Source organism: Eublepharis macularius, chromosome 16 (genome assembly GCF_028583425.1).
Source record: "Eublepharis macularius isolate TG4126 chromosome 16, MPM_Emac_v1.0, whole genome shotgun sequence".
Classification (NCBI taxonomy): Eukaryota; Metazoa; Chordata; class Lepidosauria; order Squamata; family Eublepharidae; genus Eublepharis; species Eublepharis macularius.
This window is the reverse complement of record NC_072805.1, coordinates 41,720,822-41,733,250: the sequence shown is the minus strand read 5'-3', so window position 1 is coordinate 41,733,250 and position 12,429 is coordinate 41,720,822. Positions and strand designations below refer to the sequence as shown.

The following is a 12,429-nucleotide window of genomic DNA, read 5'->3' as shown; positions in this document are numbered from 1 at the left end:
TTAAACCGGGAGAAGTCTGAAGTGTGGCCGTAGGTAAAGCGCAGTAAAAACAAACCAGAGTTAGGACGCTTTAAATTGCGGATCTGCGTTTGGTCTCAAGTTAAAATAAGCTGAGCTTGCCCTTTCCCGAGCCTGCTGAGCCCTCTTAGACGCCATTTCAGACGTTTTCCCAGTCCCAGTTCCCCCCAATCCATTTAAACCGGTTTCCTGGATTTCTGCTCTTCAGTACACAGAACGCAGTTGGGTCTGCCATTCGCAAACAGAATCCTATACATTTCTCAGCATCTGACTGTATACGTTTTCTCGGAAGGAAATCTCAATGCCCAAAGGGCTTCCCCCTCCCTTGTGGTAAAAGATTATGCCCCCTCCCGCCTCCCGCCTCCCACGTAATCCCGAAGTTTACTAAATAGCCTAGGCTGAAGCCTAACCTACAAGGTCGTTGTAAGAATAAAGTAGCTGGAATGCGGGAACCAGACACCTGAGCCTTTGGAGGGAAAGCAGGACGAATTCCTACAGAGGTGTATAGGATTGGGGCTGCAGGCACGTTTACTTGGAAGTAAGGGATACCGGTTCGAAGGGGACTTTCTCTCAAGTAAGTGCGCGGATTTAATTTCTAAGGCAAAAAGAGAAATAACCACTCAACGTTCTCTTCTGAAGGCAAATTGCCTTTCTGTGCAGAGAAGGGAACCGAACCGGCTTGCAAGGCGCAAACTGGGTCTACTCTTTAGGGGAGCTGCACAATTCGCGCTTGGTCGGATTCTTCTGCCCCGGATCTATTCTGGGATCCTCTCTAGTTTATTGCAGCATAAACTACATCTGACGAAGAGAGCTGTGGTTCTCGAAAGCTCGTGCTTCGTCAGCATCTGACGAAGAGCATCTGACGAAGAGATCTGTGGTTCTCGAAAGCTTATGCTGCTATAAAGTTGGTTAGTCTTAAAAGTGCTACTGGACTCTACTATTTTGCGGCTACAGACTAACACGGTTAACTAGATCTCTGAAGGAGGAGGGTCTTGGAGAAGTTTGGAGGGTGTTTAACTCTTCACGCGTTTCCATCACCAACTCGCTAGCCTCTTTCTAATCCGGAGAAAACGTTCTCAGGGGATAAATCTGTCCTAAGGAGCGGCGTTCTTGCCAGCTTCCAGAATCTAAACTGAAGGGAAGACGGGCTTCTCCATTTCCGGAAGAACAACTTCGAACGATTTAGGCCGCAACTCAGTGCAAGCTGCTTATCAGGGAGCACACACACACAACAACACGCACACACATTCCATGCGACTGACTTCACAGTAAACATGCATAGGTTCCTCAGCACGCAGTTTTAACTGTAGATTAGCCAACGTAATTTCGGCTAAACTGCAGATTCGCCAGTAGCAAAATTCCAGGAAACCTATTCAGAAAACAGGCCTTAATTGGAAGTCCTGCCTTGCCCCAGAAGTTGCTGGGACTTGGGAGACATGAAAAGGACAAACTACTCCTGACCATGCGCAGAGGGTCATTCTGGGATGGGAGGGGGCGAAGAGAAACAGAGAGCGCAGGTCAATTGGAAATAAGGAGATGCTGTTTAGAAGGCCCCAGTAATACTCGAAAGGCAAAGAACGCGATCCGCCAGCCGCTTCTGCCGGAGCAGTTCCTCCTGGTGGGCTCTTGAACTGCTCCGTAGCAAGACTGCTTGCAGCGACCTGGGAGTAAATCGTGCACAACGGACGGGACTTCTCTGTCATTTTCTGTCTGAAGAGAAGGGGGGGACAAAAGTGGAAGCCAGTATGCTTATCTTGAGTCCTTCTCACCCTCCCACCTCAAGAGATCCCCAAACTCTTTATAGCTTATAAGAAAAGTCTGTTGCACTCCGGCTCTATGCTTGTTTGCCCTGTGTTAAATGGGGCTTACTCCTTAGGGGACCGCTCTTTTATTCGGAAATTTTAAAAAATCCCATTGAGTTCAATGAACATGTTTGAAAATATCCCTTCGAAATCCTCAATAAGAAAAAACGTCAGTTATCTCTACTCTTTCTATGGAGTAAACCCCAAGGTCTTGATCCGAGTAAATATACCTAGCTTGAGAATGCAAGTCCTCCTGGATTTCAACGGGTCCCCTTCCTTCTGAGAAGACCCACCCAGTACTGCAGCATTACTCCCTTCCAGCAACTGAAATAATTCCTCGGATGTGTTGTAGCCCTGTTAAATCCCACTCGTCTTACTCGGGGGTAAGACCCCCGAGCCACTCCCGAGGAAGCATCCATACAGCGGGCAGCGCACCTACTCCAGCGCCTGTCGCTTCCGAATGAACCGGTTTGAGCCTCGCGGTTCTCTTTCCCTGGGGAACGGCCGTGACTGTTTAGGGGTTATCCGCAAAAGCCTTTCGATGCTTCCCAGATTGGGGAGGCGGTTTAAAATTAAAAAATGACTTGCAAAGTAAACTTGGAAGTCCGCTTTGGTCGGTTTCAAAGGGAACCGACTTCTAACACAAGTTAGGAAGCGAAAGCGTTACCAAAGGGTCGGAATGGAGCCCGTTCTGGATTTTGCAATTCGGATCGACCTTCCCTGTCTCTGCTTCTTGACTCCCCACCCCTAGAATGTCAAACTGCGCCCCGGGGGTGGGAGGATCTGGTTTTAATCGCCTTGCATTGGAGACCCAAAGAGCGGATCATTAGTTCATTGCCACTGCGTTTGTAAAAAGCCTTTGACCTCCCTCTGAACTGTTCCTTTTTGAAAAACCTCCAGCCGCAACCCAACCGGTTTCCCGGAGCTTTTACGGAGCTGGCCAGGTGGGTGGACGGCCTCTCGCTCCCTAAGCGCGAGATCCACAAGATAAAAAGTCTGAAAAACTAAGCTGGGGAGGGCCGGGCGCCCGGGAAGGGACTAAAACCAGAAGGTGTAAAATATCTGTATTTATATAGAGATCTAGCTGGTCTCTAAGGTGCTACTGGACCCGAATCTTGTTCTATTTAAAAAAAAAAATATCAAAGAAGAGAAACGTTCTGGACCGGACCATACCGGCTTGCAAACGCTTTTCAAAGCAATTTATCTGTGGCTTCTCCTCCTCAAAGCCCCCAGCCTTAGGTCACTTCTCTCTGCTTTGATTTGCACATTTTAGATTCAGGTTGAGTTTCACGGATTGTATGTCTGGAGAATCTAACCCTCCCCCGCCCTATATCTTAAATTGCAAACCTCCACCTCCCCATCCTCAAGCAACTTAAGCCGCAACTCTCGAAGGGACTGAGAGTCTAACAGTGCAACCCTAAGGAGAGTCACTCCGGTTTCAATGGGCTTAGACTGGCGTAACTCTTTTTAGGGTTTGCACTCTAAACCTTCTCATGTGCGAAAGTAATTTTGAGCGAGGGCAAGGAGTACGCTACTCTCGTACAAAGGGGTTGAGCAGGTTTATTTTACAGGAAATCCGGTTGTTTTCGGTGGAATAGGTTCTGGAGCAGGAATGGTGTGGAATTCCGCCTAGAATCGACGCCTTCCAAAACAATACATCCTCTTCAAATATTCGGGTCCGGTAGCACCTTACAGACAAGCTAGATTTCCCGGGTATGAGCTTTGGACTCTCGAAAGCTCATACCCTGGCAATCTAGTCGGTCTCTAAGGTCCTACTGGACCCGAATCTTGCTCTTCTACTACAACCAACTTCCCTGAAACTATCTTCAAATCTGTTTTCTTGAAAGGAAATTTAGCAGCATGGAAGTTTCGCAAATTTATTCCAAGTCAGGTACACCGACCTGACATTATGGGGCCTCTCTACCGGATTTCCCATCCCTCAATGTATTTTCTTGGAAGCAAATAAGTTGATTTCAGTGCTCATGTCCTTCTTTCTACCTGTTCTTAAGTTGGCCGGCACCCGAATGCTGGACCTACCAACTTCATTTCCCCCTCCCCTCTTAAATACTCTCGTGGGTCCCGCTACTAATTCGGATTTGCCCGAAAAAGCGTATTAGTGAATAGCCGTGCAATATTGAGTCCCCTGCACTTTCTATCAAGAATGATTGAGCCGGTTTTAAAAAGCTGTCTCCTCCGCGCTACAAATTAACTTCTTTATAAGGCACAGGGATATTCTTGTTGGCTGAGTCAGTCAGGGACGTCTAGAGACACCTGTAAAATTTCTGGCTAAAAACATTCCTCCCTTGCGGGGTTGAGAACTTGCTTTTAAGGGGATGAGAAAGGCGCCACCTGCCCGAAGAAAATCAAGATGACTCCAAACACCCTGGAGAACGTTTAATGCGTCAATATATCACGCGTTATATACAGTTGCAGACGTTTTTTCGCAGGGACGTTCGAATGGCCCTCGAAAGACGAAACCGAGTGAAATTGACAAAGTTTAGAATCTTTCCTTTCGGAAAAGAATGAAAGTGAAATCTTCTGCCCCCGACATCCTACCCACCTCCATTGTAACTACTTATAACTAGGTGCGTTATAACTGCTTATAACTGGATGAAGCGCCTAGGGAATCTCTGAGACCTGTTTACATCTAGAAGTCGACCGAGGCCCTTTAACAGACTTTAAAACGTGGCATGGAAACCGGGTCACACCCAGTTCCTTCTATTTAATTGGGCTGTTAGACTTTGTTTTTTAAAAAAAAAAAAAAAAGATTGTTTTGATGAGAAGGCATTCGTGTTTTTTAGGGAAACTGAAGTCGGCCTCAATCATTGATAGCGTCTAGCAACGCGGAATAAAAATACTGTGGTTTTATACCGTGATTAAGACACCCGTGATTCTCCCCTCCTCCATTTTCTCAAAACAACCCTGTGAGGTGGTTAAGACGAGAGACAACAACCTCACGTTATCCAACTAGCAGAGACAGAGGTTGAAATCAAGAGTCCCTAAATTCTCTTTCTGTAGCTTAACCACACCACCCAGATATATAGGTTTTTAAACAGTAGAAAAGAGCAAGAGTCCAGTAGCACCTATTAGACTAACAAAATTTGTGGTAGAGAATGAGCTTTCGCCAGTCACAGAAAGCTCATACCCTACCACAAAAGCTGTGAAAGCTCATAGCCCTACCACAGTTTTTGTTAGTGTTTTAGGTGCTACTGGACTTCTGCTCTTTTCTACTGCTACAGACCGACTAACACAGCTACCCATCTTGATACAGGTTTTTTTTTTTAAAAAGTCCTCTGTCATTAAACATTCAAACAGATTCCTTGTGGGGGGGATCCATAGATCTCTTTCGTTGTCCTTTCCAACACTTCCAACACTGGACAGCGAAACATAATGGTTATATTTTAGGTTTCATTATTCATATACCTCATTTATAGTCCGCCTTTCTCATTTACACGCCAGATCCACTACATCTCTTTAAGAATGGTTTCAATCAGGGAGTGGAATTTAAAAAAATAAATAAAGCTGTATTATTTTTTCCACCGGACAACAACTTAATATGTGTGTGTGTTTGTGTGCCTACATATACCCGTCCATCTTGTTATTTAAATTTGCAGCTAGGGAGAGGAGGGTGTGGATTTTTTTAAAAATTCAATTAATTATCTAACGCCATCTTAGTGAAATGGGACCTCGTGAATCGCGCTGAATAACTGCAGCCCTGGAGGGAATGGATTAATTCCCTTCGGAATTCGCACTTCAAACGAAAACCCGATGGGGACTTATTCAATATAGCCCTTATTATAGACGTCGTCAACCTTCTTATTTCTGGCTTATTGTTTGTTTAGCTTACTTCCTTGCTTCAGAGTTCTGGAGCTCCGGACTTTTTTTCTTCTTCTTTTAAAAAAGGACACACTTTTAATTAAAGATAGGTTATTGATGCAAATATTCGTAATTAAATGAAAGCATTTTATCTCCTTCGGGACATTGGACCTTCTGTTTAGATTTAACTTAGGCCTGCCTGAATGGTAAGATTGAAGAGCCATTTTTAAAAAAAAAAAAAAATAGGCCAATAGATTTTCTCCCGTCGAACTTGCCTTAACTCGTCACTAGCTAGAATTAGTGTAACTTATCTCTCTTTAATTGATGCAAATAATTTAAACAGATTGTGGAAGAGGTGAAGCTCTAGTTAATTCTCTCTCTCTCCCCCCCCCCTCCCCCCCTGTCTGGGCAAATAATTGGATCGGGTGTATCGGGTGTAGAACTGGAGTTTTCTTTTGAAATCATTCTTTATACTCTTTCCTCTTTCAGCCACGTTGACTTGATCTCTCTTGCAAAAAACGGCCCCGAGTACAGGCGGTTCTTTTGGGCAGATCATAGCCCACCGGCTGTGAGGAAAGAGGCCATAAAAAATGAACAGGCGTGGGTAAATTAATTAACAGTTAATTATAAGTCAAAGCTGGGAAGCGATTGCAACACCTTGAGCTGGCTACTAAAAATACAGGTATGGAGGAAGACTTTTTAAAACAGATGCTCTACTCCTACCCTGCATGTCGTGATTAAACGAATATTATTGACCAGTTGTTCGAAGTGGATATCAGCCCCAAATCGAATATAGATGGTGTGCGGGTGGATGACTTAGTTTTGGGCTGTTAAGGGTTTTTTTAAAAAGGGGGGGGGGGAACGGATGCAGCAATAAAACGCTACTCGACATGGTAAGCTCTGTTCTTTATCGGTGGGCTTACTCCCGAGTAAACGCATTGCATCTCATTGTGTTATAAGCTCATGGTCTTTAGCAGGGCTTCTTCTGAAAGTCAACCTACTGAATGAACCTTCCAAGAAAAAAAATGAGAAACTATTTTTTAAAATTTTCCAAATAATAAATGAAATAGAGAGGAGGACACAGAGATTTATTTCCGAGTTACTGCTTTTTCAAGGCAGAATGTCTCTAATGCCCCATGTTGTCTTTTTGAGAGAGGGTTTTTCTCTTCTATTTCGGAAGGGGCTGAAAAACCAAGCTTTGAGTCCCAGAAAGAGGCCCTCCGCCAAGAACCTAACAGGTTAAATTTCCTCTTCTTCCACAAATCGGAAATCCATCTTTCTTTGCCTAGGCTTGCGTTTGCCTGGCATTTTTTTCTTCCCACCCGACAGTCGAGGTGCTTGATTCGAAAGGGGTCTTATTAGACATCTTTTCAGTCGAAACCGAGAAAGAAAGAAATCCGCACAACTTCAGAAGGGGAGAGCTACGTTTGAAATTCGGTACAAGTCTGACACCTACCTGTGAATTTGGGAACATTCCAAGGGCGACCCTCCACCCTCCATTTGTATGCGCTAGCCTCTGCACAGAGAAGCGCCCCCCCTCCATCAATTGCTTCTGCACTATAGAACCGCCTATAGGAGTACCAATTTAACCACAGGAAAACTAGAGCAATCAGTGTCAGAAGAGATCTAGCTACCCACGTCCGCACACCTTTCCAAAATGGGGTGGAAGAGGAAAAATTATCTGTAATTATATATCTATAAATATATATATAATCTATATATAATTTGCTATCTTCTAGACATGGAGCAGGAGTCTCTGGCGGTGTGTGTGTGGGGGGGGGGAGGTAGGTATGAATTTTCTGCATTGTGCAGGGGGTTGGACTAGATGACCCTAGAAGTCCCTTCCAACCATATGATTCTATATAACACACACACGCACATATATATATGCATGTATGTGTATATGTGTGTGAGCGTGTATACTGCTGCGCATACATATACATACACACATATACATATATATTTACACACATATATGCATGTGGAGTAGTAGGGAATATACAAGTCTTTAATTCTCCGGTGTATTATCTTAATAGGTATTCCCCCGTCCCTCTTCTCTATAACTCTGCAGACGTTTGCAATAGTAATAAGAGAGAAATATGGCATAAAATCGAACTCATTAGGAAAGTTCACAAGCCGACTGATTTGCATAAACCCCGACACTGATTGGAAGTAATTAGGTTAGGAGACGGCGCTCGGTTGCCATCCTGCGCCTTTTGGAGCATTTCCACGTTACACCTTCCACGCGTTTCTGCCGCCCTCCCTCCCAAGTCGCAAGCTCAACCGAACGACTCCGCTAAAACGCGACTGGCATTTGTGCCCATGACCTTTGGACCCTCCGGGGGTCTCTAGTGCGACTGTTAATCTCCAGATCTCAATAGAAGATCTTTCCAAGCCCTCCAGTCTTTAAATATATAATAATAATAATTTGGAGATCGTCGGGACTGAACCTAAAACTTTCGGCGCGCTGGCTACCACCGCCGCCCTGTCCTAATTTGCAAACCGAATTTGCCTTCCAGATACTCGCTCCTGGGAATAGGCGATACTTCCTAGTCCTATCACCATACTGTCCACTTCAGAAGGTGACATTTAGGTGACTTCTCCCCAGCACAAAAACACACTTCGATTCTCAGCAAAGCTTTCAGCTAAAACTTCTTTAAAATAGAGGCAGTGCCCCGAGAATCTTTATAATTATCTTAGTCTCCTTTAATTGGAAGGGGCGGGAGAAAAATAAGAAAGGGATACCTTTAAAATACTGGTTTGCTTACAGGGAGTTTTAATGGATTGTGGCTTGCCCCAAACATTTGTATTTTTAAGGATGGCTGTAGCTACTTTGATTGACATCGAGAATTCATGAAAGGCCCCCGCAAGACGGTTGCTTAGAAAACTGTTGGATTTCTCGCTCCAGCCCCTTAGAAAACGCATCACGTCGGGAATAACACTACCGATAATAATTCAATAGGCATAAAAATTTAATTTAAACTTGTATATATATATATAGATATTTATATATTTATATATTTATATTTTTTTAAAACTATGAAACAATTTTGGAAAAAAGACACAGAAATGTATATATTTAACAACCCAACATGAATGGCTGTACAGGTGGTTGGATTCCATAATTTACTTCCGAGATATTGTGTTGCCGGTTTAAATACAAAAAAAAAGCTACATTAAATATACAATTTCATACAAATTTCTTCCTCCTTTTTCTTTCTTTTTTAAAAAATTGCCTTTCCTCTCTCCTCTCCCAAACATTATAATTCAGTTTAAGATAGCCTCCCCCACCCCATCTTCCTAAGAGGTGCGTTTACCTTCCAGCAAAACGACCTACAGTGCAATCTTAGGTGGAGTTCCTCTAGTCTAAAGGCACTGAAAGGAATGCATTTAGACCGGAGTAACGCTGCAAAGGATCGCACAGTCAGAACAGAAGTCTCAGGGGTTCCTTTCTTTTGGGGTAGTGTTTAATTTTTTTTTAATAACCGGTCCCAGATCCAGAGCGAATCGGTCTGCAAATAAATTAAAAAACGAGGGAAGGAAGGAAGTCAGGAAAAAACACGGTCCGAGTCCCATCTTGTAGGGCGGAGAGAGATGTTTACGCTCGGCAGAAGCCCAAGATTTAAATATGGGACGTACCTTTCTTCAGCTCGTAAGAGGAGTCTTTGCAAAGCTCGAGCTGCGATTGGCTTCGGAGGAGCTTCGTCTCTTTCGCCAAAGCTTCCGCACGGTTCAAAAGAGTCTGGTTTAATCCGTTAAAATGCGGGCTGGCGTTGCCCGCCGCGCCCGCGTTGTGGAGGTGTCCGAAAGAGCCGTAGTTCGTATAACCCGGGTAAAAAGGATTCGTGTAGTAAAGCTGCCGGGAGAGGACGGCGGTGCTGTTGGGGAAAGGGCACTGGGCAGCCGACGGCGACCTCGACGGCGGGGACTGCTGAGCCGAGCCGGCCGCCCCTAAGCTCGGAGGGCCGGGCAGGGGTGCCTCTCCGTTCCCTTGGCCGCCGCCCTCCTTGGCTTTGTCCGCTGAGGTGGCGATCTCCGCCAGGGACCAGAGTTTGGGCTTGGAGAGGGCCGCCGCCTGCGGGGGCGGCTGGGGCGAGTGGATGACCGACCTGCCGTTGTTGGAGGGGTGGAGGGGGTGCAGCTCCGCCGAGGGGGGTCTGTACTGGAGGGGCGGCGGGTGGGCCGGGGAGGGCTCCTCGTGAGTCGCCTGCAGAAGAAGGCGGCCCGGCACGCAGTGGGCCAAAGGCGGCGAGCACCCCGGCGCTCCCTTGGACGGCGCGTCCTCCGTCGCGTCTTTGCAGTCTGAGTCGCTCAGGGCGCCGTCGGAGTCTTTGCCCGGGGCCGATCCTTTCTGCTCCACGCCTCCTGCACCTGGGGAAAAAGCCACACAAGGGCCATCAGGCCTCTCCGCTCTCCACACCTCCCTCCTCTCCAATCCTCGAGGGCGCGCACCCAGTCCCCTTTTCTCCAAAGCAGTTTCTCCTAAGAACCGGCGAATCCTGCCCTGCAAGGAAAGCCCAAACTCCCCCGTGCCAAAACAAAGGCGGCGATCCCAACAACACTTTCTTGGGAGTAAGTCTCATTGAGCATCATGGGACTTACTTCTGAGTAGACCCCCTCAAAGCCTCCAAGCTGGCCCGCCCGGACGGCTTCCCTCCCAGCCTACCTTCTAATTAGCGCCTTAGAGACCAACTAGGGTATGAGATTTGGAGAGTCAAATTCATACCCTGGTAATCTAGTTGGTCTCTAAAGGGCTACCGGACTGGACTCCTGCTCTTGTACTGCAGACCCACCCGGCTACCCGCCTGAATCTACCTTCTCCAAATCCAATACTAACAACGCTTTCGTGGGAGTAAGCCCTCTGGAGCAGGATTTTGAGTAGACCCTTTACCTGTCTCCGTGGCCTCCGGGTCGCCCTTCTCCTCCAGCTTCTGGGGGTCGTCCTCGTCGTTCTTCTCCAGGTCGATGTTCTCCTCCTCCTCTTCGTCTTCGCTCCGGTTCCGGGGCGTCCAGGTCATTTTATTCTCCTTTTTGAGGCGCCGCCGGGCGTTGGCGAACCAGGTGGACACCTGGGTGAGGGTCATCTTCGTGATGATGGCCAGCATGATCTTCTCGCCCTTGGTGGGGTACGGGTTCTTCCGGTGCTCGTTCAGCCAGGCCTTGAGGGTGGCCGTGGCGTCCCGGGTGGCGTTCTTTCGGTACGCCGGATCGCCGTAGGGGTAGGATCCCAGGGGAGCCGCGTAAGGGTGGTAGCCCAAGGAGCCTGCCATGCCGGGCGTGTGGTCGTAGGGCGAGCCCTGGAGGAAATTGGGAGGGAAGGGACAAGAAGCGGAGGTGAGAACGCGCGTTAAGAACTGAAAAACAGCGACCCGATTTGGCCAGCGGTTTGTGAACAAGGGTAGAGGGGCTCCCCCCCCCCTTTCAGGCCTAGTAGTGCGGGTGTTTGGAAACCTGCTGGATCCAAAGACAGTCCCGTGAAAACTCTGGTGCGAACGTCTGGACGCGGCCGTAAAGAGGACCCGTGAATAGTCCACCAGACACCTCCTGCCTTCTTAGATCGCGACCCCCCTTCCATCCATGCCACATTACCTCGCCGTAAACAGTAACAAATTACACCCCCCGCCATTGAATGCAAGCTTTCACACAAACCTTTCACACCCACAAGCTTTGCTGAGCGGTTGCAAGCCAATGGCTGCGCACAAAGCGAGGAGCTCTAGCCCTTTTTACACTTACACACACACTACCCCCCCCCCCATAAAAGCCCAGCAGAAAACCCCAGATTTCAACTCGATTTCAGCCCTCCCGCGCTCTCTCCAAGAGGCCCAAATCGGCCTCTTAACATTACTTCGACTACAAGTGCTACTGGATTCCTCGCCCCAGCCAGGAAAAAGGGCACCGTTTTTGCTCTTTTGCAGACCGAAATTCGCTTTTCCTCCCGCTTTAATTTGACATATTGAACCTGTTTCTTTGACCAGACTTCTGGAAGGAAAGAGGTTTCCAGGAGTGTTCCGGGGCTTGTTTATTTATTTATTTTAAAGTAAAGAAAGTGGCATTGAAAACTCCGAAATCTCCGTTCTGCAGCGTTGCCTTTCAAAGAATCCTTCGCCTTTCTCGGAATCGGCTTGCGGAGATCGCATTAAAGCTTTGCAATACTTCAGACGGCTCATTAAAGAAGCCGAGAGAGAGAATCTATTCTCTTCTTTCCTTTCTCCACCTTCCATCTCCAACCCTCCAACCGATGAGCATCTAAACTACTGGGCTTGAATTTAAACAATTGAGGGGGGAGGAGGGGGGGTCGGCATTCACATTCTTTTAAAAAATTTACAGCAACGTTAAGCTACATTTATAACGTGGAAAGGGCACGCGAACGCTCTTCTCTGGGCATCTTACTCTTTAAAAAATTAAAATCAAGGGAAGAGGTTTGGGGAGGTCTCCTTTCGCACGGTGTAAATCCCATAGAACTCGATGACTTCCAAGCCCTCTTGGCTAAAACTGGACTCTGCAGAGCTGCGCAGAGCATTTCGAGGGACTTGCTCCCGAGGAAGCACGCCTAAGCTGGGGCACGGCACAGCCGCCCTCGGGCGCACACTTACCTGGGAGTAAGTCCCCTCCAAGCGCGGAAGTTCCTTCGCAAACAAAGCGCACTGTGCCATTTGTATTTAAGACCGTCGTCGCGCCCACGGCGAACCGATCCGGATCCGGCTAACTGATTCGAATTGCCCGCCGTGTAAACGGCTGTTCCTGTCTTCTCCCGGACTGCGTTGCCTTTCTTCCCCGTACCTGACCGCCTGGC

General features: G+C 47.3%; 1 protein-coding gene and 1 long non-coding RNA gene across 4 annotated transcripts in view; one reads left to right on the top strand and one right to left on the bottom strand.

Moving 5' to 3' along the window:
- The window catches only part of LOC129344105 (uncharacterized), a 42,487-nt gene that overhangs the window by 6,974 nt on the left and 23,084 nt on the right, over nt 1-12,429 (top strand). The window lies entirely within an intron of this gene.
- Nucleotides 1-12,429, bottom strand: part of IRX5 (iroquois homeobox 5) — a 33,720-nt gene that overhangs the window by 20,715 nt on the left and 576 nt on the right. For 2 of the 3 annotated variants that reach the window (XR_008598364.1, XM_055000604.1), the window contains exons 2-3: nt 10,528-10,933; nt 9,276-10,007 (exon numbers count right to left, since the gene is read on the bottom strand). Coding sequence is in view for 2 of the 3 variants with exons in the window: in XM_055000604.1 (XP_054856579.1) it covers nt 9,276-10,007; nt 10,528-10,933 (1,138 nt within the window). In the remaining variant the exon portion in view is untranslated. Of the gene's footprint in view, nt 1-8,728; nt 10,008-10,527; nt 10,934-12,429 lie in introns of those variants that run through there. The other variant, XM_055000605.1, reaches the window with a different exon arrangement.